The following is a 22,425-nucleotide window of genomic DNA, read 5'->3' as shown; positions in this document are numbered from 1 at the left end:
ACGACTTTTAACACATCCAGGGCTGGCAACTCAACCACATTGCTGGGCAGCTAATTCCAATGCTTGAGGTTATGGATTCCACATGGATGAATTGTTTTGCTCGCTTTTTTCCCAAGGCCGTTATTCCTAGTTTTATTAGTAATAAGGTGTGTTTTCCTAGTGCACACACAAATCCATCCCCCACAGGAGAATGGCCTTTTAATGAGACAGTTGCCACTGCAGCTAGTTCTGGGTCTGTAGCCAAGCACAATGTCTGCCAGCAGTGTGCATTCCCACTTCCACTTTGGTAAGCACCATTTCTGAGGCTTACTGGTGTTACAGAACTCGCTTTCTCTGGCTCACTTTTGGGTGTTTTTGAACTTCTGCTGCTTCTCTTACTACCTGAAGCTGATAGATCTGCTGCTGCTTTGCTTATTGCTGTCTGATTCTAGCCATCCTTTCCTCTTTTTTCCCTTTTTTCATTGTAGATACTCTCAGAGCATGTAATTGTTCCTCTGAAGACACTGGCTATGTTCATGATTTGGTGTTTTGGTTTTTTTTCCCATTCTGTTACTGCATATTTTTTGCAGCTATTTAGAGATATGTAGTGGTGCTCCTGTTGAAAGTTCAGCACCTTAAAAATGTTCATGCTCTCTCAAGCATTTAGACAAGTGGATCTAGAAGAAGAATAATAACTGAGTTAGAAAACTGATGCTGGTAACTGTCTCTGGCAAGCTGAGAAAGAAGTAAATGAAGTAGTTCTATCTTACTTGTGCTAAACTTAACAGTTAAAAGTCGTATTTGAATATTCGTGGTGCTGCGACAACCTGCATTTTCTAGCATGGTTTTTGGTACTCAAAAGGAAAAAAAGAGTTGCTGCTTTCGATGCCTTGCTGCTGTACGAGCAAATCAAATGAGCTCTTAAAATGTAGTCTAGGTGACCAGACAGAAGATGTCAGGCACAGTGAAACAAGAAATGGTAGAGTGAGCGCAGAACAGGAGATCTTCTGCCAAATAGTTGCATATAGCAGTTTCATGTAAATAGAAGACTGAACGTAGGTATGTGTCAAGTGCTTTCACATACGCATCCTGGGCAGGTTGCCCTTAGTGCTTAAGGTCAGTTGTGCAAGGTTTGCTGATGCGAGGTAAATGCTTTCAAAATCAACAAAAGACAGTACATAAGTATGATGGTTTGGGTGTTACCTGCCTCCCCCCCCCCCACTTTGGAAATCACCCAGAGTAGGCTCAGTGGCTCTGGAAATTGAATGAAGCTTTATATTTACAGTTTAGTGCAATATACAAGCAGATATTTACAAGAGATAAAATTATATACAGAAATATACAAGTTAGAAGGTAATACAGAAACATAACTCCCCTCCCAGAAACCTCAGCCCTCAGAAGGGGCTCTCAACCACCCTTCCCCCTACCCCTCAACCTTACCCCAAGATCTTGCCTTATGCTTAAGATAATATGAGGGTCGTCCAGGGGGGTTAGGAAGCAGGTGGATTAATCACAGAGATAGCAGGTTAGGTTAGAGAGATGCAGCCCAAAGCCCAGACAGAACGACTGTTATCTATATTTGCAGTCTTGTTCTTAAAAATCACAGCAAGCCTGTGAGTGAAGTAGACATCACCATTGTTTCCCTTTCACAGCCTGTAATCTAATTCTTCTCACCAAAACATTCTAGCTAGCTTCAAACTAGCACAATAGGTTAATTGGAGACATTAATCTTTTGTTTAAAAGGGGAAAGTAACAGTAAAAACGAAATTGGGTGCTCATCCTAGCACCTGTAACTTGTAGAATTCATTAAGCAGCGACTGTATTTGGTATAGCTGAGGAGAGAAATACATGTTGAAATGCAAGCAGTTCAGTCCTGTCGCTCTTCTAATAGAATATCGTCTTTCCTTTAGAGCTTTGAAGGTAGAGGTAGAAAATAGAAAGGCATTCTGCCTAAACACTTGGGTAAGGAGACACTAAGAAGGTCTGTTCAGTTGTCCCACTTATTACCCTAGATTTAGTGTAAAAATGGCAGTGGCTGTTCTAAAAAGAAGATTTGGTTATTTTGCGTTTAGAAGAAACCCAACCTGTTCTGCTAGATATTTTTATATCCTACGTGTTGAAATCATTGACCATTTCTGCCCATTGATCATGGTGGGTATGGGTACACTGGAGAAATTAAACTTCTTACTTGTTGACTTATTTTCTCTTGAAGTAACATATCCACCAATCCGACCCAATATGTTACACCTAAAATTGAATGCAAAATTTTGAGGTGTAGGTTTTGGGGGAGAAATGAAGAGATGGGTTTGAAGTTGTACATAATAGTAGAGTTTGATTTATTAGGAGCCCTCTAGATCTGTCTTAATTATCTGGTGGGAAGCCGATTTGGTGTGACTTACCGTCCAGAGATCCTGAAGTGACAGCCTGAACTGCTCCTTGATCTTTGGAGAGAAGAGACTTTACACGTTAGTAACGGATTGCTGGATATATTATTTTAGAGAGAAAAAAAAAGAGAAAAAGCAGGTAAGATTTTTCTCCTCTTCTACTATTTCCTGTCTACTACGAAGTTATTCTCTGTCATCTTTGATACAGTACCTGTTGCTTAATTGGATGACGTGATCAGGTAGTCTCACAGCTACACAACATCTGAATGTAACGATTTCTGCAACTATTTAACGTTTGGCTTACTGAAAAAAGATAATTTCCAGTCCTCTGTATTGAAAGTTTAAGGATGGTGGTTTGGGGCTGCGGAAAGTGAAACTTGGGCTGAGCAAGAAAAGCCAGTGGTGTCTTCTGTAGATGATCTGTGTAGAATATCTGTATTTGTTTCCTTTGTACAGGAGTAGATGAGTTAGGACATGCTGAGTAATAATAAAGTGCTTCCTGTCTGACAAGAAATACAACACTGGACAGGGTGTCCAGGGAGGTGGTGGAAGCCCCATCCCTGGGAGTTTTTAAGGCCAGGCTGAATGGGGCTCTGAGCAGCCTGATCTAGTGTGAGGTGTCCGTGTCCATGGCAGGGGCTTTGGAACTGGATGATCCTTGTGGTCACTTCCAGCCCTGGCAATTCTGTGGTGGAGTTAATGAAGATGTGTTCTACACAGCGTTGAAAAGGTGCCTGGTGCCAGGTGTGTCTCCTTTTCTGAGGGTATTGCTTTTTGACGTCCGTTACGCGGCTCGGAATTGGGCAGCGCGTGCACCGGCACGAGGCTTTCAGGTTACTCTGAACTTCTGAGAGGCGTTGGCAAAGCTGGAATTTGGATTTCTTACTGTGGTTGAGCTCTGGAGTGTAGGGATTCCTCTTGTAGATTTTTTTGGTTTTATGTCTGTAAGGTCAGAAAGAGCTAGAAACTGTCATCAGGAGCACCTTAATGAAGGGTATACCTAAGTTGATGGTTGAGACAGGCATTTCATTGACTTATGATGAACAAAAAGTGGCTTGAACTAATGCAAGCATGTCTTTTGCCTCTATTTATTGATTGTGAGCGTTACCATTTTTAATACAACTAAGTGGGTCAGCTTCAAGATGAAGTTGGATGGAACTTTGAGTAACCTCATCTAGTACATGTCCCTGCCTGTGGGAGGAGGACTGTAGCTGGATAATTTGTAAAGATCCCTTCCAGCTCAAACTGTTGTATGATTCTGTAAGTCTATATTTAAATCTTCAGCCTTGATTTGACATGATAAATATTGCACGAGGCTACTGCAGTGTAAATGAGGTTGTGATCTTCAGTATTCTGAATTTCACACCTTGTAAATCAGTACAGCACAAGCCGTTTGAATCTAGGAGATTACAGGGCATGGTTAAAAACCATAGGTAGGTTTTTGGTAAAAATGTAGATAATTCTTAAGGTAATTATTAGTGGAAGACACAGGGAGGATCCCAAAGCTTTTTATCAGGCAATTATGTTTGTGATTAGCGCAGTCATTAGAAAACTTTCCCTGACTTCCTTTAAGTTTGTTTGTTTTTTCTCTCAAACAGAAAGAAGTCCCTTCTTTTTTTTGTCTTGTGCTGTCTTGAAACGTATGTACATATTTCTAGTCCTGTAGCAAGTATTGAGGCCTTGGGAATAAGGCAGGTTATCTTTTCATTGACACCATATAGTTTTATGATGGTGGCAGAAAGCCATTTGTTAGTTCTGAGGCAGAAACAGACTCCCCAGTTGCGCAGCCAGCGCTGGAAAACAGCACAGTTGTGTTATTGAGACAAAGCATGCAAAATCATGTTCTAATGCTGGTTTTTGGTCTGTCAGTCAAAGTTACAGGCTTGGAGCAGATCACTCTAAGGCTTTGCAAATTCACCCTTAGCTTTTAGAGAAAACCGAGCACTATGTCTGTAATTGCAGTGTTACTTATTTCTGAACTCCTGCTGGAGCTGCCTTGTCCATTTGCTCTTGAAGGAAGTGCTGGAGAAGAGAGGTGCAGGAGCTGAGAAGGAGGGGAAGGACGAGGAGGAGCAGAGCATATGTTGAAGAACAACTTTCCAGTGGTTTAAGGTGGCATTATTTTAACTGCTGGCTGATCAGCCAGTTTGCCCTGCTGCTGTGTTCTGCATCAGAAGGAAAACTGATCATGTGGATATACAATTCACTGCAGCCAGTGATGGAATGTGTATCTTAAAAACTGCTTTTCTGTTAGGCTGTACTTGTGAGACACTACCTCAAATACCACATCCATTTCTGGTGTCCCCATCATAAGAAGGACAGAACTGCTGGAAGGAGTCCAGAGGAGGGCCACAAAGATGATCCAAGGGCTGCAGCACCTGTGCCATGAGGATAAGATGAGTGAACAGGGCTTGTTCAGCCTAGAGAAGAGAAGGCTTCAGGGAGGACCTTAGAGCTACTTTCCAATACCTGAAGAGATCCTACAGAAAGGTTGGAGTGAGACTTTTCGCAAGAGCGTTTAGCAGTAGGATAAGAACCAATAATTTATTTTAAACTAGAGGAGAGTAGATTTAGACTGGATCTTAGGGAGATCTCCATTACGAGGGTGGTAAGACTGGAATACGTTGTCCAGGGAGGTTGTAGATGCCTCTGCTCTGTGGGTGTTCAGTGCCAGGGTGGAAGAGGCCTTGAGCAGCCAAGTCTAATTGAGGTATCCATGCCCATGGCAGGGAGGCTGCAGTAGATGGTCTCTAAAGTGCCTTCCCACCTAAGCTATTCTATGATTGCATCATTCTGTTAACCTTTGTTAGCTCAGAGCACAAAAGGTAAGGTTTGTGCCTCACTCTTTCAGCAGTAAAAGTACTCATTTTGCAAATGAAATAATTGTGCATAGAAACAAAACACTTGTGGAAGTGCCAACAGTTATCGACTTTCTTAAATACTTCTGAAGTAGTAGTAGCATCCTCAAATAAAAAAATTATTAATGCAGCTTTGAAGTTACTGAAGTTAAAGTTTTAGGCAGAACTGTAAGATGGCTTTAGTGACTTGGTTTAGCATTTAGCCAAAGCATTAGGCTGTTTGAACTTTAATATGGGTAAGGATATATTTTGTTCACTTCTGGCCTGTCACAAGAAAGGGCAACCTTAGGGAATGTTACTGTTATGAAATGGTCAAATAGCTGTCGAGAAATAGAGAAGAGCAGTGCAGTATTTTGAAAGACAAGTGAATGTGGATCTGTGAAGAGGAAAAACCTTCAGAAGCATTTGTTTTATGTGGGAGGAGTTTGTCAGTGGATTGTTTGGTTTTATGCTGTACAGTTCGATAGAATATAGCATAGAGAAAATCAGACCATGGGATAATTATGGAGAGTTACTAAGGTTGGATAGAAATTTATTTCAAACTATGTTTCTGTTGTCCTTTTAACTGCATGATCACAAAAAAATTGTCTTCCTTTTAGTGTTGGAGGTTGAGCCAGAAAAGGGAAACTGAAAGCTGTGTCAGACTGCTGTAAAGGGGTGTTGTATGGCGTGCTGATAGAGGGGTTCTGCTTTCTTTTCTCGTTAGTGTGTGGTCGGTGGGTGCAATGCCAGCTTTGCATCTCAGGGAGGACTTGCCCGTCACGTGCCCACACACTTCAGCCAGCAGAACTCGTCAAAAGTTGCCAGCCAGCCCAAGGCCAAAGAGGAATCTCCATCTAAAGCTGGAATGAATAAAAGAAGAAAGCTGAAAAACAAGAGACGACGATCATTACGTAAGTGTTTCCACAGGCAGATGTTCTTGAGTGGTTTGACTTGGATAGGAAGTTCCTCTTTGGTGCAGATGTGTCTGGTAAGGTTGGTAATCTTCAGCATTATAGTCTCGCTGTCCCTTGTGATGGAGGAGCACAGTGCCAGGCTCTCTTTGTGTTCCTCCTGAGGGCGAAGCGTTCAGTAGGGAAGATCAGTTCTCCTTGCATCACAGTTTGCATTTACAATTTAAAGATGCTTTCCATTTTAGAGTCACTTCTTGTTTGCTAACTGTATTACTGTTGGGAAATGCTCTGTTTAGTGATGATGAGAGCTGAAGTTCAGTGCTGCAGATGGAGCTTGCAGATTCACATAAGCTAGAGAGAAATGCATATTACATAAGCTCTCTTTTGAGCACAACATTTCATTAGCTTGATGACAGTTTCATGAGCATAGCCAAATAGTAATTTCGGGCAGATTTCACTTGCTGCGTTTTTTTTAGCCTTCCTTTGCACAGTGATGTTTGTTAATTTCTAGGAAGCAGTCTGATGAGAAGTATGACTTATCATTTAATGTGAGATCCGTTTTCTCTAGCAAGTAATAATCACTTTCCCAGTGGTTTTTCTAGTCCATTTTGATTCAGTTGTTTGATTCCTGAGTTGTACTAGAGTCAGAGTAATGATTTGTTGGCTCTTCTGCTCAAACAAAACACAGATGTCGAAGACTGCTCACTTCAAAATTTTCACTTTCAGAGATTCCTGAGTTGCATCTTAGCTTCTTTCTCCATACTGATTTTGTTAGGTGAATGATTTAATGCATCTTAATTCAGAGTTGCCCCTCAGTATAGGCAGAAGTATTTTTCCAGGCTGGCATTGTGTTAGTGATTAACATTACTGACGTAGAAGTTTTAGGTCAGGAGCTTCATAGTTAAAACTTCAAATTATCTGCTGTGATGCTCTAGTTGTGATGATTTACTGCATAATTCTTGAATGAATCTATGGCAAAGAAGTGTAAGTAGTAAAAACTATGGAAATGTTAAAGATCTGACTGTGGTCCTACTGTCTTGATCAAGTGTTACACAGGAAGAAAAATGACAGCTGCCTGAGCAATTTATCTTCTTACCTCTTGGGAAAATGCAGTGCTGGCTGCTGAGTTATGCCTTCAGGCAAAAATCCTCTCTAACCGAGTTGGGAACTGACTGCTGTAATGTATTTCTCCAGAGGGTATGTGACCCAGAAATGTAGCCAAAGTTGATGGCATTTTCTTGGTAGCTTTTCTTTAAAACTTAGTGTGCCTTACTGTTGATTAGGTGAGCTCAACAAAGGGCTGAGACGATTTTGCTTCTCTGTTTATTAGCTTAGTTTTGCCTTTAATTAAAGAGCAAAGTGTTTGTGCAAGCTTGTCTTTACAATAAAAGCAGGGGACAGCAGGGAGCCTTATCTAAGTAGGCAAAGTAACAAAACAACAAGATTTTGAGTCTACAATATATAAATCTATTTAGATATAGTAAGTGTCCAAAAGGAGCCTGGTTGGAACACACGGACCAGGGTCTCTGCAAGTTGGGTCAGAAGAAGTTACAGCAACTGAGTGTAAGGCAAGGTACTCTTTGGTCGTGTGAAATCTGTTTAAATCACACACAAATAATCATTTGGAGAAAAATCAGGTTTGAATCACAAATATTCTTTCTCCATCCTCATAGTTTAGCTAGAGCCTGGCGTTTTTGCAGGGTGTGGCCTTCTAAATATTGTTTGGCAACTGACTGCTAATTCATGCTGCTATTGAAGCATGCTCGTGTCTGAAAGCTTGGTTTAAATACAGCAAATCAATAAATTTGGTTGCTCTGGTTTGTATCTGAAGGTTAACACCCTTCTGAGAGACATGAATGCCATTTTTCCACTGGTCTGCCTTGTTTTATTCCTGTCTGCAAATGTTATGTTACTCTTTTAAGTTTGGTAGTTAGTGCTATTTTTATGAAAGCATGTTTTACTCTAGACACTTTTATAGCTGATTACATTAATGGTGCTGTAGAGGTTCTCTGATTTGCCATATGCATTTTGGTGTTGCAGAATAATTCAAGATGACAGTGAGTAGTTTTCTTTCTTTTCTGGATAGCCTTATTCACTGCTCAGTGTAGTCTGCAATTTAAAGTTATTGAGCCAAACACCATAAACATGTGTCTCTAAAACAGGTCACAGCATTGCTCTTCTGAAGCTATTGCAAAGCATTTTAGATGACATTTAGGATATTGCCAGTAGTTTTTCTCATAACAAAGATGACACTGTGACATCAACAAGCATGATAAGTGAGTAAGGGAAATAAGGGAACTTGGTGCTCCTGGAACATTCAGTGTGACTGGTATTTGCATGAGACTTGGAATTTCATTTAGTATGCTGCTGGTATGAAGATTTTAATTTGTTTGACTTAAGTAATTGCTGTTTACTTAGAACTTGCCTTAAACACAATGGGAGATGCTGTATTTTGAACATAGTTTTGAGGGAATAGATCTAAGATACAGAGGATACAACATTAACAGTCCATAAACACTAAATAAAACCATTCATATACCCATGACAAATTATGGCCTTTCTTCTGCATCTATTGGAAGTTATCCAGTGGCGAAGCCTGTAAAACCTCACTGTAGGAAATCAAACTCCAAAATGTGGGCACCTCCTCTCCTCTCTCCCTCCTATTTATTTATCAAATACTTACATGCTTCCATCCCTGACCACCTGCAGCATGAGCTGCGGCTCTGCGGTGACCACTTGCAGCCAGAAAACGCCGCACTGAGATGATTGCCTAACTGGCAGTATCCAGCTGAGCTAGAATAAGGACAGAACATAAAGTACAGATGAATGCTTACCAGCAGTTGCTCCCAGGAGTGTAGCAAATACTAGCGGTAAGTGGAGTTGGGAGTTTGTTTTGGAATAGCAGGGAGATAATCTTGGTGAGAAGGAATCTAGAATTGTTTAAATGAAGACAACAGAATTTCAAATGGCCGTTCTTGCGCGTGACAGGATGATCTGTGGCTGATGATGTGAGAGAAACTCTTCACTTTGCTGTGTTGCATTGACGGCTCTCAAGGCTTGGAAAATCCAGATGCTTTTATTCATACCTTGTTTGCTTCTGTAGTTTTACTGCTGAACTGTATGAAACGTTTTACATGGGTGTATTCTCTCTAACAGTCTATAAATATGTGCCTGGTAGCAGTTACCTTTTGGTTAGTGTTTTTAGTGGAGCACTGATGGACCTTCTTTGTGCTCCAAATTAAAAGGGAATGACTGTTTATTATTCCAGAAACGCTTACCTGTGAAAGTCCTTCTCTAAGAGAAAAAGGGCTCTATTAGTGCCTGCTGCCTTCAGATAGCTTGTAGAATATCAGATGGAGGTTAATTGCATTTTACTCAAAATAAATTGAAGTGTGATGCATGCAGTTGGTGCTTTTTGGCTAGAAAAGACTCTGTTTACTAATAATCAAAGAACAGGGTGTGATGACTTTGTGCATAGAAGGAAACATGTCTAGCCTTGTGGAGTTTCTCCAGCTTTATTACTCCTTGGAGATAAATATTTAACGAGGAACTAATGTTCTCAGTGTGTTCACAATGATTATTTCTTCATCTGTTGCTTTGTGTTCCACTGCAGCACCAAACCATTTTGTTTTCAGTGCTGTTGCTGATCTCTTTGCAGCATGTCAGTGTTCACTGCATGTTGTTGGGCTTTTTAGTGATTATAAATTAAGTCAGAGCAGGCTGTTTTTCATAAGGTTAAAAAATAAGGTATAGGTATAGTTCTGCTTTAAAGATGTTTATTGTATGCACTGTTATGTTCTGAAGTACTTTAATACTACTTCTTTTAAAGTCACAGCAGTAACATCAGAACTTTGGACTGTGCTGCAGGGTGACTGGGCCAGTTAGGTCCCTATAAACATCATCATCTAACTGGACTGGTTTTGCATTCAATTAGAACTCACATTTATTAATATTTCATCTACAAGAAGTATGTTTTGACCTAGCTTAAATTACTTGTAGCCCTCTTGGCACATCTTGTAAGTACCTAAAGCTTTTGTTTATAAATATCTAAAGGATGAGAGTCAAGAGGGTGGGGACCAGTCTCTTCAGTGGTGTCCAGTGATAAAACAGTGGGCATGAACTGGAACACCTAAACCTAAGGAAAACTTCTTCCTTTGAGAGGTCAGACTCCTCAGAGAGACCGTGGAGCCTCCTTCTCTGGAGACTTCAAAAACTCACCTGGACACATTGCTGTGTAACCTGAGGAAGGGGAATCTGCTTTAGTAGGGGAGTTGGGCTAGATTGGTCCCCAGAGGTTCCTTCCAGCCTTACCATTCTTTTTCTCAACTTAATGTTTACAATGCTTTGATAAAGTAGTTCTGCCATCAGAATGGTAAATAATTCACTGATGCCACTTCAGACTTAGATGCTTACATGTGTTGGAATGCTTTCAATGTGTTGAAGACTAAAGATCTTTTTTCCTCTTTGTTTTCCTTTCTCCAGCAAGACCTCATGACTTCTTTGATGCACAAACACTGGATGCTATAAGACATCGAGCCATCTGCTTTAACCTCTCGGCACATATAGAAAGCTTAGGAAAAGGCCACAGTGTTGTATTTCATAGTACTGTAAGTATAGATACTTCATGCACTTGTTCATATCTGAAGAATCCTATACTTCAGAAAGTTTTCTCCTCTTGATGTAGACATTTATTCAGAAATAAGTAATGGTGGGTGTTTTACGTTGTTCATCTGTCTCTTTCTGCCAGCAAATCACCTCTTTTAAAGTAGTGTTAGTAGTTGTTCTAGTTAACTAATGTAATAGCTTGCGAACATTGCCTGTCTGGAATACCTGGGGCATGACCTAGCAGCAGGCACACGCTGCAGAGAAATGTGGTTCTATGTTATAAGTAAGAATGCAGTTCAAATGACATCTCTCTATTTGCAAGCGACTGCTGATTCGTCAGTGGATTGCTGGGAGGCTGCAAATATCAGCTGGGGAACTGGGCTTCAGTCCTGTTTCCCTGTCCTGTTTTGTTCGTTTCACTTGTGTTTGGCTAGGCTGAACATTGTTTTAGAACAGTTCAGTAGGGAGGAAGAAGGAGTGAATTTCAGGATAGGGATTAGAAGATCAAAATGCTCTATTACCTCAGGTTTTCTTAACCAAACTGGGATATGTGGAGCACACTGGTAGAGATTCAAGTGAAGAAGAGAAGTAAGGGATGGGACAAAATGAGAGGAGAGTACTTTGTAAATTGGCAGATGAGTGCAGGATGAACTGCAGTCCAGGGAAGGAATGCTGACTGCTGTTTCTTCAGCTGTGGCTTGACTCTAACACAGTTCAAGCTGTTGAACTGTCAGTCTCTTTCCATTAATAAAAGATTATTTTATATGCAGGAAACTTAGTTTAGCCTGTTCTACAAGGCTGAGGTTTGTTACAAATACCGATGGCTCCTATTAGACATTTCTTCTCAACGACTGCATGCATTGTGCACCAGCTGCAAGTGGAGAGCATAGCTTTTGCTGTCTTTAACTCTTATTCTGCTTTTCTTGCCCAATACGGATTTTGCAGTGCTGTGAGAAGCAGCAGTTCTCTTCCAATTCACATCTTGCTTTAATCCAGACTAGTTGGTGTGGAAGCTCACCTCTAGATGTTGGAAAAGTTCTTGAGGAGATGGAATTAGAGGGAGGAATGTTCTGTAAAACTGCCTTAAAATAACTTGGAGGAAGTGGTGAAAATCCTTTCAGCTTATCCACGTGTGTGTCACTCAGTGGTAGGGGGTTGATTAGATCTGAAATTGAATAGACTTCAGCGTGGGAGAGCTTGTACCAATGGGAGAAATATTCTGAGATTCTTATGACATGTGCTGCACTTCCCTGCCCTACTTCAGCGTACCGTGCCCTTGTGTGGGCTTATGCTGGACATCAGCTATGTTGATGAGAGTCAGCCTCAAGTCTGCTTTAAAAAGAAAAGGTAGAATTGGAGTCTTGTGGGTGTGTGCTGTGGCACTGAGCTAGTGGGCACTTCAGATGAGAGCATTTTGCAGAATTGACAAGCACCAGGACACCAAGTCTCAACAGCGACTGGCTTAGATAACATCATGTGGTTAGTGTGGTCCAGCTGCAGGTGAAGAAAGAATTGGTGTCACTATCAGGGAGATTAATCTGAAGTATGGAAAATATGAAGATAAATTGTCTTGCTGTTGGAAAACTGAGATAAAAGATGTAGGTTTACTCTAACGCAGTGTAAGAGCAATGTCGGCACGGTGCAGCATTTTACAGGCTGGGTATCCTAGTGAAAAATGCATTGCAAGAGTTTCTCAGCAGTCACTCTAGATGCCTTTCATCTCCAGTGATAAGACACTTTCTTTCTGTGTATTTGAGTGTGTGCCTGTGTAGATTTATTTTTATCTATATGTGTATAATTTGTTTAAACCCCCACACATTTCTTTTTAGATATAGAAAGTCCTAGAATGCAGTCCATGAGACCTTTCTGAAGGAATGGCTTTGCCTTCCAGAATTCCTCTTTGACCTTTTTTTTTTAAATTGGAGCCAAATTATTGTGCAGGTGTGTTGTGTTTGTTTGAATTGTCAGATGAGCAAGTCAGAGCACTTCCATCTAATCCAATCAGCAGGTATTGCGGTGATTGGAAAATGTAGCTTAAAGGTTACTGTGTCCTTTGCCCCCCTCCTCCAGCTTTTTGAAACGGCTAGAATTTGTTCTGTAAAGTGCCTGAATTGCAGCCCACTCTTCCCTGGGTTTAGCTTTTTTAGGTGCTTCAGTTCAGCAGTCTCGCGTATTGATACTAGTTGCCCGTGTTGTGGAATCTTCACGCTTGGAAACCCGTTAGGATGATGTAGGACCAGATAGCAGTTTGTAAGGTGATGTTTCCTGTTTTCCCAGAAGAGGTCAGCAGAACTCTGTTTATGGTCTGAAACAAACTTCCTTCGGGGGAAAAAATCCTTACTGCGTTCCCCTTTTGTTTCTGGGACAGTGCATGAAGTCTAGAGAAGGTAGCAAGAGGTATTTTTGCTTTTCAAACAAAGCTGTTCAGAGCATACATCTGCTGAATTCTCTTTTCTGAATGAAGAACATAAGTGGTTCTTTACAAAGCAGCCTTGTTGCAGGCATGCCAGATTTTTTCCATTTCAGTTGTAACTTCTGCAGACTGAACCATAAAGCTTGGTCAGTTTATCAGATGTGGTCTCTGCTGCTCCTTCATCTTCACAATTCCCCTGCTCCAGTGTAGAGTCCCTGAACCTCTCCAGTGCCAGCCCTTTTCAGAGGCCACAGTTATTCACAAACCACTCCAATATGGGTCCTGTCCAAAGGGTGTAGCCCCCTTGGGAACACCCCGGTCTGTCATGAGGGGTGACAAGTCCTGCCAGCAGACCTCTGCTGAGGTCTTGTTCCCTGCCTGATTCCACAGGTCCTGACAGGAACCTGCTTCAGTGTAGACTCTCCATGAGAGCAGAGCCTACTTTGCGCACATCCACTTGCTCCAGTATGGGACTCTCCACAGGCTGCTGCTGGATCTCTGCTCCACCACTGTGTATGTGGTGTGCCCACATGTACAAGCATTTGTGAGAGGAGACTTTATTCTTATGCCATGCTACAATCAAACCATTTCTTGCCATTGCCATGAATGTCTTGTGCAAGTACCTGGACATATTTGTAGAGGAATGTATATTCCAAGCTTTGGGAGTAGGTGCTGAAAAACTGGAAGTGTTTTAGAAGAGAGGAGACTACTTCCAGAATGCTGCCTCTTTATTTATGTAAAAAATTCTTCTCAGGGACTGCTCGTTAGAAGAAGGCTTAAAGGAAAATACTGTACCTTACCAAGAATGCCTTTAGTAGTGGGGTGTGTGTTCTGCTTGCACATAGAAGTAGTACAGCTTCCACAGAGTAAAACAATTTGTTGCTTGGGAATTTCCAGGTGAACATGAATGCTTTTGAGCAAAACCAAATCTGTAGATCTAATTTTAATTACAGTTTGTGTAATTATTGTCAGGTAATAGCTAAAAGAAAAGAAGATTCTGGAAAAATAAAACTCTTGCTTCATTGGACGCCAGAGGACATGTGAGTATATTTGTGGTCATGTATAGAGTTCAAAGGGGAAGAAATGACAGTGGGGTTCCTAAACTGTCTGTCAAGGTTCATGCTTTAAAAAATGCTTTTTGAAAAATAATAAGCATTGCTTCAGTTGATTTTCACTTTGGCTCTTGAGTCTTCAGACTCTGATACCAGTTCAGGTAAACTTGAAGCTGTGTTTTTGATGCATTTTGTCATTATGGCTGCTGATAACAAGGTTCTCTAATTATTGAATGGGGAGTTCAGCTTGCTTTTCCCAGCCATATGCATGAGGAAACTCATCCCTGAGACAACTTTGGTTTACCCACTGGTTCACTGTGATCCTAAAATACTTCTAAGTACTGAAAATGGGCAATCATTAGTGTAAGAGCAGAACTGGAAGAGTCTTTACCCAAGAGCCACAATTTAACAATATAATAACCACACTTGGCTCATTAAGCTATCCCTCTCATACTGTTGCTTCTTTGGGTTCTGCCACTGAAGTTGGAGTGCTCCTCATGCATGCTTGCTGCTTGTTTTGTATTGGTTCTTCAAAGTTCTGCCTTGTTTCAAGTGAGTAGCTGTGTGTAATGCAGGATGAAGGGACTGCCCATGGGTAGGCTTGTGAGATATGAAGTAGTAAGTGTACTTGAGAAATAATTGACCTGCTTGGAAATAGCTGAAATCTCATCTGTGTTCTGACACAAAGTAGAACTTTTGTATTTTGATGTTAATGACAATAAAGATTTTCCACTATGCTGTAGGAGAGCAGTGGGCAGAGCAGTTTTAGGAGACAATAGCTCTGTGCTCCATGTTTTCCACAAGTTTTAAGGCAATTAACTACTTCAAAAAATAATTATAATAAAATGGATTTTTTGGATCCATCCTCCTTGCATACAGATTAACTGAGATATTTAGTTCACACTGAGGTGAATAGCTGCATAATAGACAGGACAGACAGGTTTATAGAGCAAAATAGCTTTAAACTGATGGAAATCGTTAGGTAACCGTAGATGAGTTTCAGGAGAAATAGTCATAACTTGTGCAGTTACCTTTTAGAACAAGGGAATCTTTTAGACTCAGAGCTGCTTTTAAGTGACTGAGTGGGATGGTGATTCAAAGTCTTAGCAGAACAGAAATTTACCTTTGCTTTGCTGGTTTAAATTGCTCACTTCTAGAGTGTCCCATATTAGTCATGTGCAGTGGTGTGAGCTTGGCAGCATGGCACTGGTACAACTTGTGTTTGCAGAGATGTGGGCTTGCTGCTGAACTACCTAGAGCAGTGCTTGCAGACTGCAAGTTGCTGTTTGACCTGGGAGGTAATTACTAAAATATTCCAGTGAAGAATGTAGTGCTTTGCTTCCCTTTAAAACAGCTGCTAATGTGTGGAGCATCATGCTGAAATTATTAAACTGTTTCAGAGATAAAGATAGTTAATTGCATTGCAAGATAAAAGGAATTAAAAAGAAACGTACAACCCTCTAGGGGTATGCAAAGGAAATGGAAAAGGAAAGTCTTAAGTGCTTTTCATTCCAGTACAGAGTCAAATGAGATTTTTGCTCATGAATACAGCATTAGAATCTCTGCATGGAGAAGACAAGTCATTCAGTGCTGTTAACATATCCCCAGGTGAAGGAAGATTTGGTTAGCCAGGTAGAGGGAGCAAGTTGTTTTATACTGATGTTTCTTACATCTTAATTGGGTTAGGGATATGGCTTATCTTCTGCACTGAATGATGTAGTTTTGGATTATTCAGTATTCAGTAGATTCAAGTCCATCTGATTACTACAGTTAAGAGCAAAAAATGCAAGGTACCATGGCAATGCCATCCAACTCTCTTACACAGTGAATATACTCACAACTTAGAAACCTTTAGAAACCTCTTGAGTCATCCTGAGAAACTGTTACACTGCTCCAAGTTATCATCAAGTGCTTTTTTCAGCAGAAGCCAATGCTTGTCTTTAACCTGATTCCTGTACAAGGGAGGAAGAAATGCACAAGTGTTTTTTCAAAGCAGGAGTTAATTAATTGTGCCAGTGCTTAGCTTCCTGAGTTTTTGTCTTTGTGAATATTTAGTCCTTGCATGTGAAAAGTTTTCTCTTATAATTTGCTGCATCATTTTGTGTCTTCAGCATATAGCTTCTGCTAAACATGCCTTCCAAACACTGCTTGTCAAAGAACTAGTTTTGTCTTCAAGTAAAAAGAAGTTCTGCCATATCTTTCACCTTTCATCTTCTGTACTAAACCTTAGCAGATACATAGACTGCCTCCCTAGTGTGTGCTTCCCTACACCCTCCTTTTTTCTTCCACCTCTGTCTTAGATGGGAAAAGTATCACTGGAGAAACTCCTTTTCCTCCTGCACATTGACATTCTCCGCTTCCTTCACATTTTTTGATTGAAAAATAATTAAAAAGCCAACCAAAATTGAATTGCAGATAACTTCCATTGCTGGAAAATTAATTGAGTTTAATCATTTGCAAAAATCTGTCTGGTTTTGGTGGGAGAAAGAACTGCTTTATCTAGACTCACTTATGTGTTGGGTTTCTCAATTTGAAACTTGTTTCCAAATGTTAGAATTCTTAATTACAAACATTAACTGTTTTCCCCCATCCTAAAATGAATTTTTGGCTCATGTAACAAAGGGAAGAGCCCAAACCAAAACCCAACAAAAAAAAACAAACCCTAAGTAACTGAAAATATTCTAAAGGAGCTGTTGGCTTTCGGGGGTTCTTTGGTTTTTTGAGAGTTTTGGTTTTCCTTTTTTTCCCCCAGTAGTGGAGGCAGAATGGATCACCTCTTTGATCTGCACAGCCTTGGTCAGTGTTAGTTTTTGGGAGGAGGCAAGAAAGAAGGTTTTCAGTAACCTCTCATGGCATTGTGTTAACTTGGTAGCCTCAGCAAGGCCTTAAAACCCCAGTATGCTTTCAGTAAAAAAAACAGAGTTGTCAGGTTTGGAAAGGACCTCAAGGATCATCTAGCTCCAACCCCCCTGCCGTGGCAGGGACACCTCACACTGGATCAGGTTGCTCAGAGCCCCATCCAGCCTGGCTTTAAAAGCTTCCAGGGATGGGACTTCCACCACTTCTGAAAGTTTTTAAGGCCAGGCTGGCTGTGGCTCTGAGCAATAATAACTCAAGTAGCAATGAACCACTCTGGAGGTGGTACACTGCAAAGAATTAAAGTGCAAAACCTCTCCCCAGCCCTTTGCCACAGCGTTTTGCCACAAGCAGCTCTCAAGTAACAGTTCCCTTCAGTGTGTAAAGACTTAAGTTTTATTCCCTCTCACAGTGAGACCTGCTAGATAGCCAAAATCTGTTGTGATGGTTGCCTGGATTTCCACAGAAGATAACGAAACAGTTAGAAAAACTGAAGCATTTTAGCACTGAATCCTTTTAACTTGGAGCAAGGAAATGAGTGTGACCGGAGGCTCAGTGCCTGCAGTATATTTATGCCCTGTGAAATAAAGTAATTTCTAACATCCTTTTTTTTTTTTCCTTGCTGCCCATTTTCACATTAAATTGTTAAAGTGGAGAATATGCTGCCCCTGTCATTGTGTGTTTGGTTTGGTATGCCTCTGGAACACTCTAAACTGTCTGGTATCTTTTCCACACCGAGCACTTGAAAAGTGTGATACATGAAGATAGGCTGTCTCTTCCTCAGTTGAGTGGAGATGCTTTCTAGCCAGTGAATTGTGAAGACTGTTTAAAAAAACCTCTTCATGTGTACTAGTTTACCACATTAATTTTATGGTAAGAAAAACAGTTGATCTGTTTTGAATATTTTTTTATTTTATTTATTTATTCATAGTCTGCCTGATGTGTGGGTAAATGAAAGTGAGCGACATCAGTTAAAAACTAAAGTAGTTCATTTATCAAAACTACCAAAAGATACTGCCTTGCTTCTGGACCCAAACATATACAGGTAATGTCCTAATTTTGCAACTTCCTTTGCTTCCATACAGTCTTAAGCCTCACTTAACTTTTTGACGTTGGAGACCCGAGACCGCTAAGGCATTGTGCGCCAGAGCAGGGAGCCTCCATCCTGTCAGCGTCCAGGAGTTAAGTTCTGAGGTCTTAAGTCGTTTCAGAATTACTTGACTTCTTGAACTGAACTCTAGTTGCTGATAAATGGGGAATGTGTGTATTTACCAAGTGTATTTTACTTTTTTGTGCTTGGTGTACAGAAATTCTAGTAAAGGAGGTACATACAGTGGAATCCTGAAAGATCACTTCTGTTAAGATCACATACTGGTTTGTATACCAATTTTTTTAAAGTCCAAATTTATCTTTACCTATTTTATAGTCAACTGTAATACATTCAAGTATTACCCTGAAACCTGTACTTGGATGCAAGTACTGTTATTTTTTAATACAAGAATCTTTGGAGGGGGACAGGAGAGGACAGTAGATGTTACTGGTCTTAAAGCTCCGCTTTCATTTGTGGTTTTAGGACTTCGGATTGGCCTCTAATCCATCTTGTTTCCAATACTTTTCTGGTTTCCCCGCACCCCCTCCCCAATTTCTTAGTGTGCTGACGTAATTACCAGCACCCACAGTTCTGTGGGTACAGTTTTTAAAGGTAATCTGAAATGCTTAATTCACTCTCAAGTTTTTAACAACCCAAGACACATATTTTGGGGGGGGGGTTAAGTTTTTTTTTTTCCTGCTGTAATGGAAGTTCAGTGTTCTGCGTTTCTTTCTTAACATCTGGTGACCTAATGTCTAAAGGAGTAACTAGAACAGCAGTCTGAGGTCTTGATACGTGATAAGCCTTTCAGTTCACCTTTAATATTCAGTGTATTTCACTGAGCAACAAAAACTTGGTTTACAATGTGAAAATAAATCATCATACTGTATCTGCTATCTTTGGAAGTATGTAAAATACTGACTAAAGTGTATGAATTACAGTAAATGATAAAAGTGGTATGAGGAAATAATATGAGGGTCTTGTGTTTCAAAGCTGCTTAATACTGCCTTGATAATTATCTTTATATTAAAGTACAAATGTGATGGTCTTTGAGGTTAAGCTCTTGGTGAAAAACGAGCTACCCTTTCTACCTCTCCCAAATAAAATTAATGCCTCCTTACATAATCTCCTGCTAGACTTTTAGCTGTGTAAGACCAGCATGTGATTAAAAGAGAGCTTTGGGTCCAGCTGTGGGAGATCAAAGAATTAAAGTCAAAGACCAAAACTTTGTCAGGGTGGAAAAAGTTGGCTAAGGGAATTCAGTATCAACTCTTACTGTCGTGCTAAAATGATGATTGCAACAGAAGGTTTGAAATAAGTACCTGAAGTGTACACTAATGTTGGATAATTGAAAATGACTTCCAGTTTTAATCCAATGAAATAAAAGCAGATTCTGTATAGTCACAATTTCACTGTGTACTCTGCCTGACTGAAATGTGCACCTCAGGCTCTTCATGTAAAACTGCACTGTCTTCTTTTACAGAACAATGCCACAGAAGAGGTTGAAGAGGTAAAGCCCAAGCGAGTGGGGACACCTGCAGTCTTAGTCACTGACAATGGATTTAGAAATAAAGTTGCACATTAGTCAAATCCCATCTTTTTTTTTTTAAATCTTAGATAAATATTTATGCTTAGTGTGAACATTCTGTGAATGAAGTTGATGCTTCTGTGGAATATATTAATATATATATTACTGTATGTCCACATTTTCATGGAATGGTACAGTGGGAGACTGAGCAAACACTCTTCTGGCAACTTAGTGGAACAACTAAAAGGCTTTGCATGCTTGCTTCTTTAAGCTGCTTCTTTCTTTAGTGAATACAGTAGTTTATATTTGCTGAAAAGAAAAAGTAACCATCACCATTTCCTCCCAATTCCCAAGAGAACTCATAACAAGCTACTAGGCTGCTTGTCAATGTTAACTAAATATAACACGTGCCACACAATAAAACAACTGCCAAGGGATTGTCCTGGTGCCCTCTGAGCATGGTGGATAGTAATCATTTGTCATTTGTAATCTCTTGTCCCTTTGCAGATCCCTAAAATATGTTGGATGGTGATGTTTAAGCAAATGTTGATGGAATGCTTGTCTTTTCCAGTCTACTCTGAATACATATAGTACGGTTTAAAGATATTGAGAGTGTTGCAGTATGTCTGACCCCCTTTTTCAGGAGTAGTGTAGTATGTTGATGAGATCTGCTTCTATGTGATCTGTATCAGTGGATGGTTTTTGAAAAACCTCTGCTTAAGCAATTAGTGTTATGGGTGGTTTACTTTTTTAACCTCGTAGGATCCCCATTCACTGTAAAGTGTTCTTTTTTTATTATTATTTGGCCTAATGATTTCTAGATGTAAAGAAAATGGTATTTTTAAGAAAAAAATAATCTAGAAGTTCAATCCTTTATGCACCAAAGTTGGCTTTGAAAAGGAAAGTAAAATCATTTTCTTGCTTAATAAGCAAGGAGACATGGATTTTTTTAACTGACAAATAGAGATGTGTCTAACCTGTTAGTCTTTGTACGGAGACAAAAATGTTGCATATAGATAATAGGACATTGCTTGTAAATATTTCAGCAGATTTGTAATATATTTTTATATTATGAAATGTACTGTAGATGTTTTTCTAGAGGCATGAAAGTTCAAATGTATATATTACGGTAGAAATAATATTGAAGGATATTGTAATTCACTAGTGCTGCCAGAAGAATTGTTTAAAAGAAAGCACCTTCCTTAACAATAAAAGCCCTCTTCTTTTGCATACCTAAGGGACTATATACTACTGTTAATATCTGTTGTAAGAACAAAAACACATTGAACATCCTTCCCAGAAATCTTAGAGGGATGAATAGTACCCATAATTAATTCATGGCGCTCCTTTCTAGTAGTGAACGTGGAATTAGTTTTTTCCTTACTCTTGGAAGGAACTAATATGTAAAATGTGTATGGATATATGCAGTCAAACTGCAGAGTTAGTCCTCCTTGTTGGGGAGGAGTTTACTACAGTGAAACTAATAACCAGCAGTTTTTACACTAAATTTTTATTAAATAGAGTAAAAGTTAAAGTAACCCTTTGGTGGCAGGAGCGAGCGCATCCTAACGTGGTGCGGAGCACGTTCTGCATCGGTACTGACACGAGAGTCTCGCCGAGCTCCGGGGGGTTGAAAATGTTACTTGTGTACACACACGCAAAAAGAAATCTTAGCAGACAAAAAGAAGTGCAAATTAAAAGCACCACTAATATAAGATGTTCTGGAATGGTTGTTTAATAAGGGTATCATTCATGAAATCTGTAGTGATGTGACTTTATTTTTGGGAAAAAAAATGCAGTGGTTTGGATTTTTTTTTTTTTTTTTTGGTTGAGTTTTGGTTTCGTTTTGCCTTTTTGTTCATTTGTTTTTCATTTTGCTTGAGCACTTCACCTACTGCTTTTTCTGTACCTGTAAAGTAATCCGTACTCCTCGTTTCTGTTCTGTTCTGGATTTGTTATAAGGTTGCCAAATAGAAGTGTTTTCAGATGTAGTTTGTATTTGTATTTTGTTAATTTTATTGCTTCCTGAGTTTCTTGTAAGTCATTTATAATTGACAGATGATTGTAGACCTTGCCTGAGTATTTTTTCTAATAAAACCGAGCAAACGAACGTCATTAGCTTCACAGCTGTAAGATGTCAGTGGAGTTCTCAAAGGCAGCTGTGACAAGTACCGTTACCTCTTTCTTTCCTCTGTGAGTAGGTCATGTGCACCCCTCAAAAGTGGGGCAGTCCTGGACTCAAGTCAGATATCGTCCATGTACTTTATTTTTGCGCACTTGAGAGAAGCATTTTGCGCTGCAGCCTCTGCTTTGACAGGAAACGCCAGTTTAAATCCGGAGGAGATGAATTCCTTGCACTTAACTCGGCTTTAGTTAAATAGTGCTCAGAAGGTAAGTGAGCTTCTGGCTGTTGTTTGTCTGCACTTTATCCAGTGACTTGCTCCAGTCGTTTCTCCTGGGAAGCTGCTTGTACTCTACAGATGGTGTGTGCCTGGGGTGTCACTTGTTTTAAATGGCCACGATGTGCCTCTGAAGCTCTGCTGCAGTTGGTGAATTGAAGAGCGTCAGATACACAGTAGGCAAGCAGCATTCTAGGAGGCACCAATCACTGTGTTCGGAAGAGATCAGCTTAGTGCTTTCATTGCTGTGCTTGAGAAGTGTTAAATGATTGGCCCTTTGGAGCTCTTCCGCAGGCTCGCTTTCAGGATATAGCATAGAGAGGCTTCCTCCTCTCTTCCTCAGGAAATGTGTTTATTTCCTGATAGGT

The 22,425-nt window shown here is 40.2% G+C and overlaps 1 protein-coding gene across 3 annotated transcripts in view; it reads left to right on the top strand.

Annotated features, from left to right (window-relative positions):
• The window catches only part of AEBP2 (AE binding protein 2), a 45,975-nt gene extending 24,202 nt beyond the window's left edge, over window positions 1-21,773 (top strand). The window contains exons 4-9 of one of the 3 annotated variants that reach the window (XM_064155561.1): window positions 5,928-6,114; window positions 10,597-10,721; window positions 14,105-14,172; window positions 17,972-18,085; window positions 18,348-18,414; window positions 19,614-21,773. In XM_064155561.1, coding sequence (XP_064011631.1) covers window positions 5,928-6,114; window positions 10,597-10,721; window positions 14,105-14,172; window positions 17,972-18,085; window positions 18,348-18,402 — 549 coding nt within the window. In that variant the 3' untranslated portion in view covers window positions 18,403-18,414; window positions 19,614-21,773. The remainder of the gene's footprint in view (window positions 1-5,927; window positions 6,115-10,596; window positions 10,722-14,104; window positions 14,173-17,971; window positions 18,086-18,347; window positions 18,415-19,613) is intronic. The other 2 variants (XM_064155563.1, XM_064155562.1) reach the window with 2 other exon arrangements.
• The last annotated feature ends 652 nt before the right edge of the window (window positions 21,774-22,425 follow it).

Source organism: Pogoniulus pusillus, chromosome 15, assembly GCF_015220805.1.
Source record: "Pogoniulus pusillus isolate bPogPus1 chromosome 15, bPogPus1.pri, whole genome shotgun sequence".
NCBI classification, from domain to species: Eukaryota; Metazoa; Chordata; class Aves; order Piciformes; family Lybiidae; genus Pogoniulus; species Pogoniulus pusillus.
The sequence above is the reverse complement of the archived record's forward strand: the minus strand, read 5'-3'. Positions and strand labels throughout refer to the sequence as shown.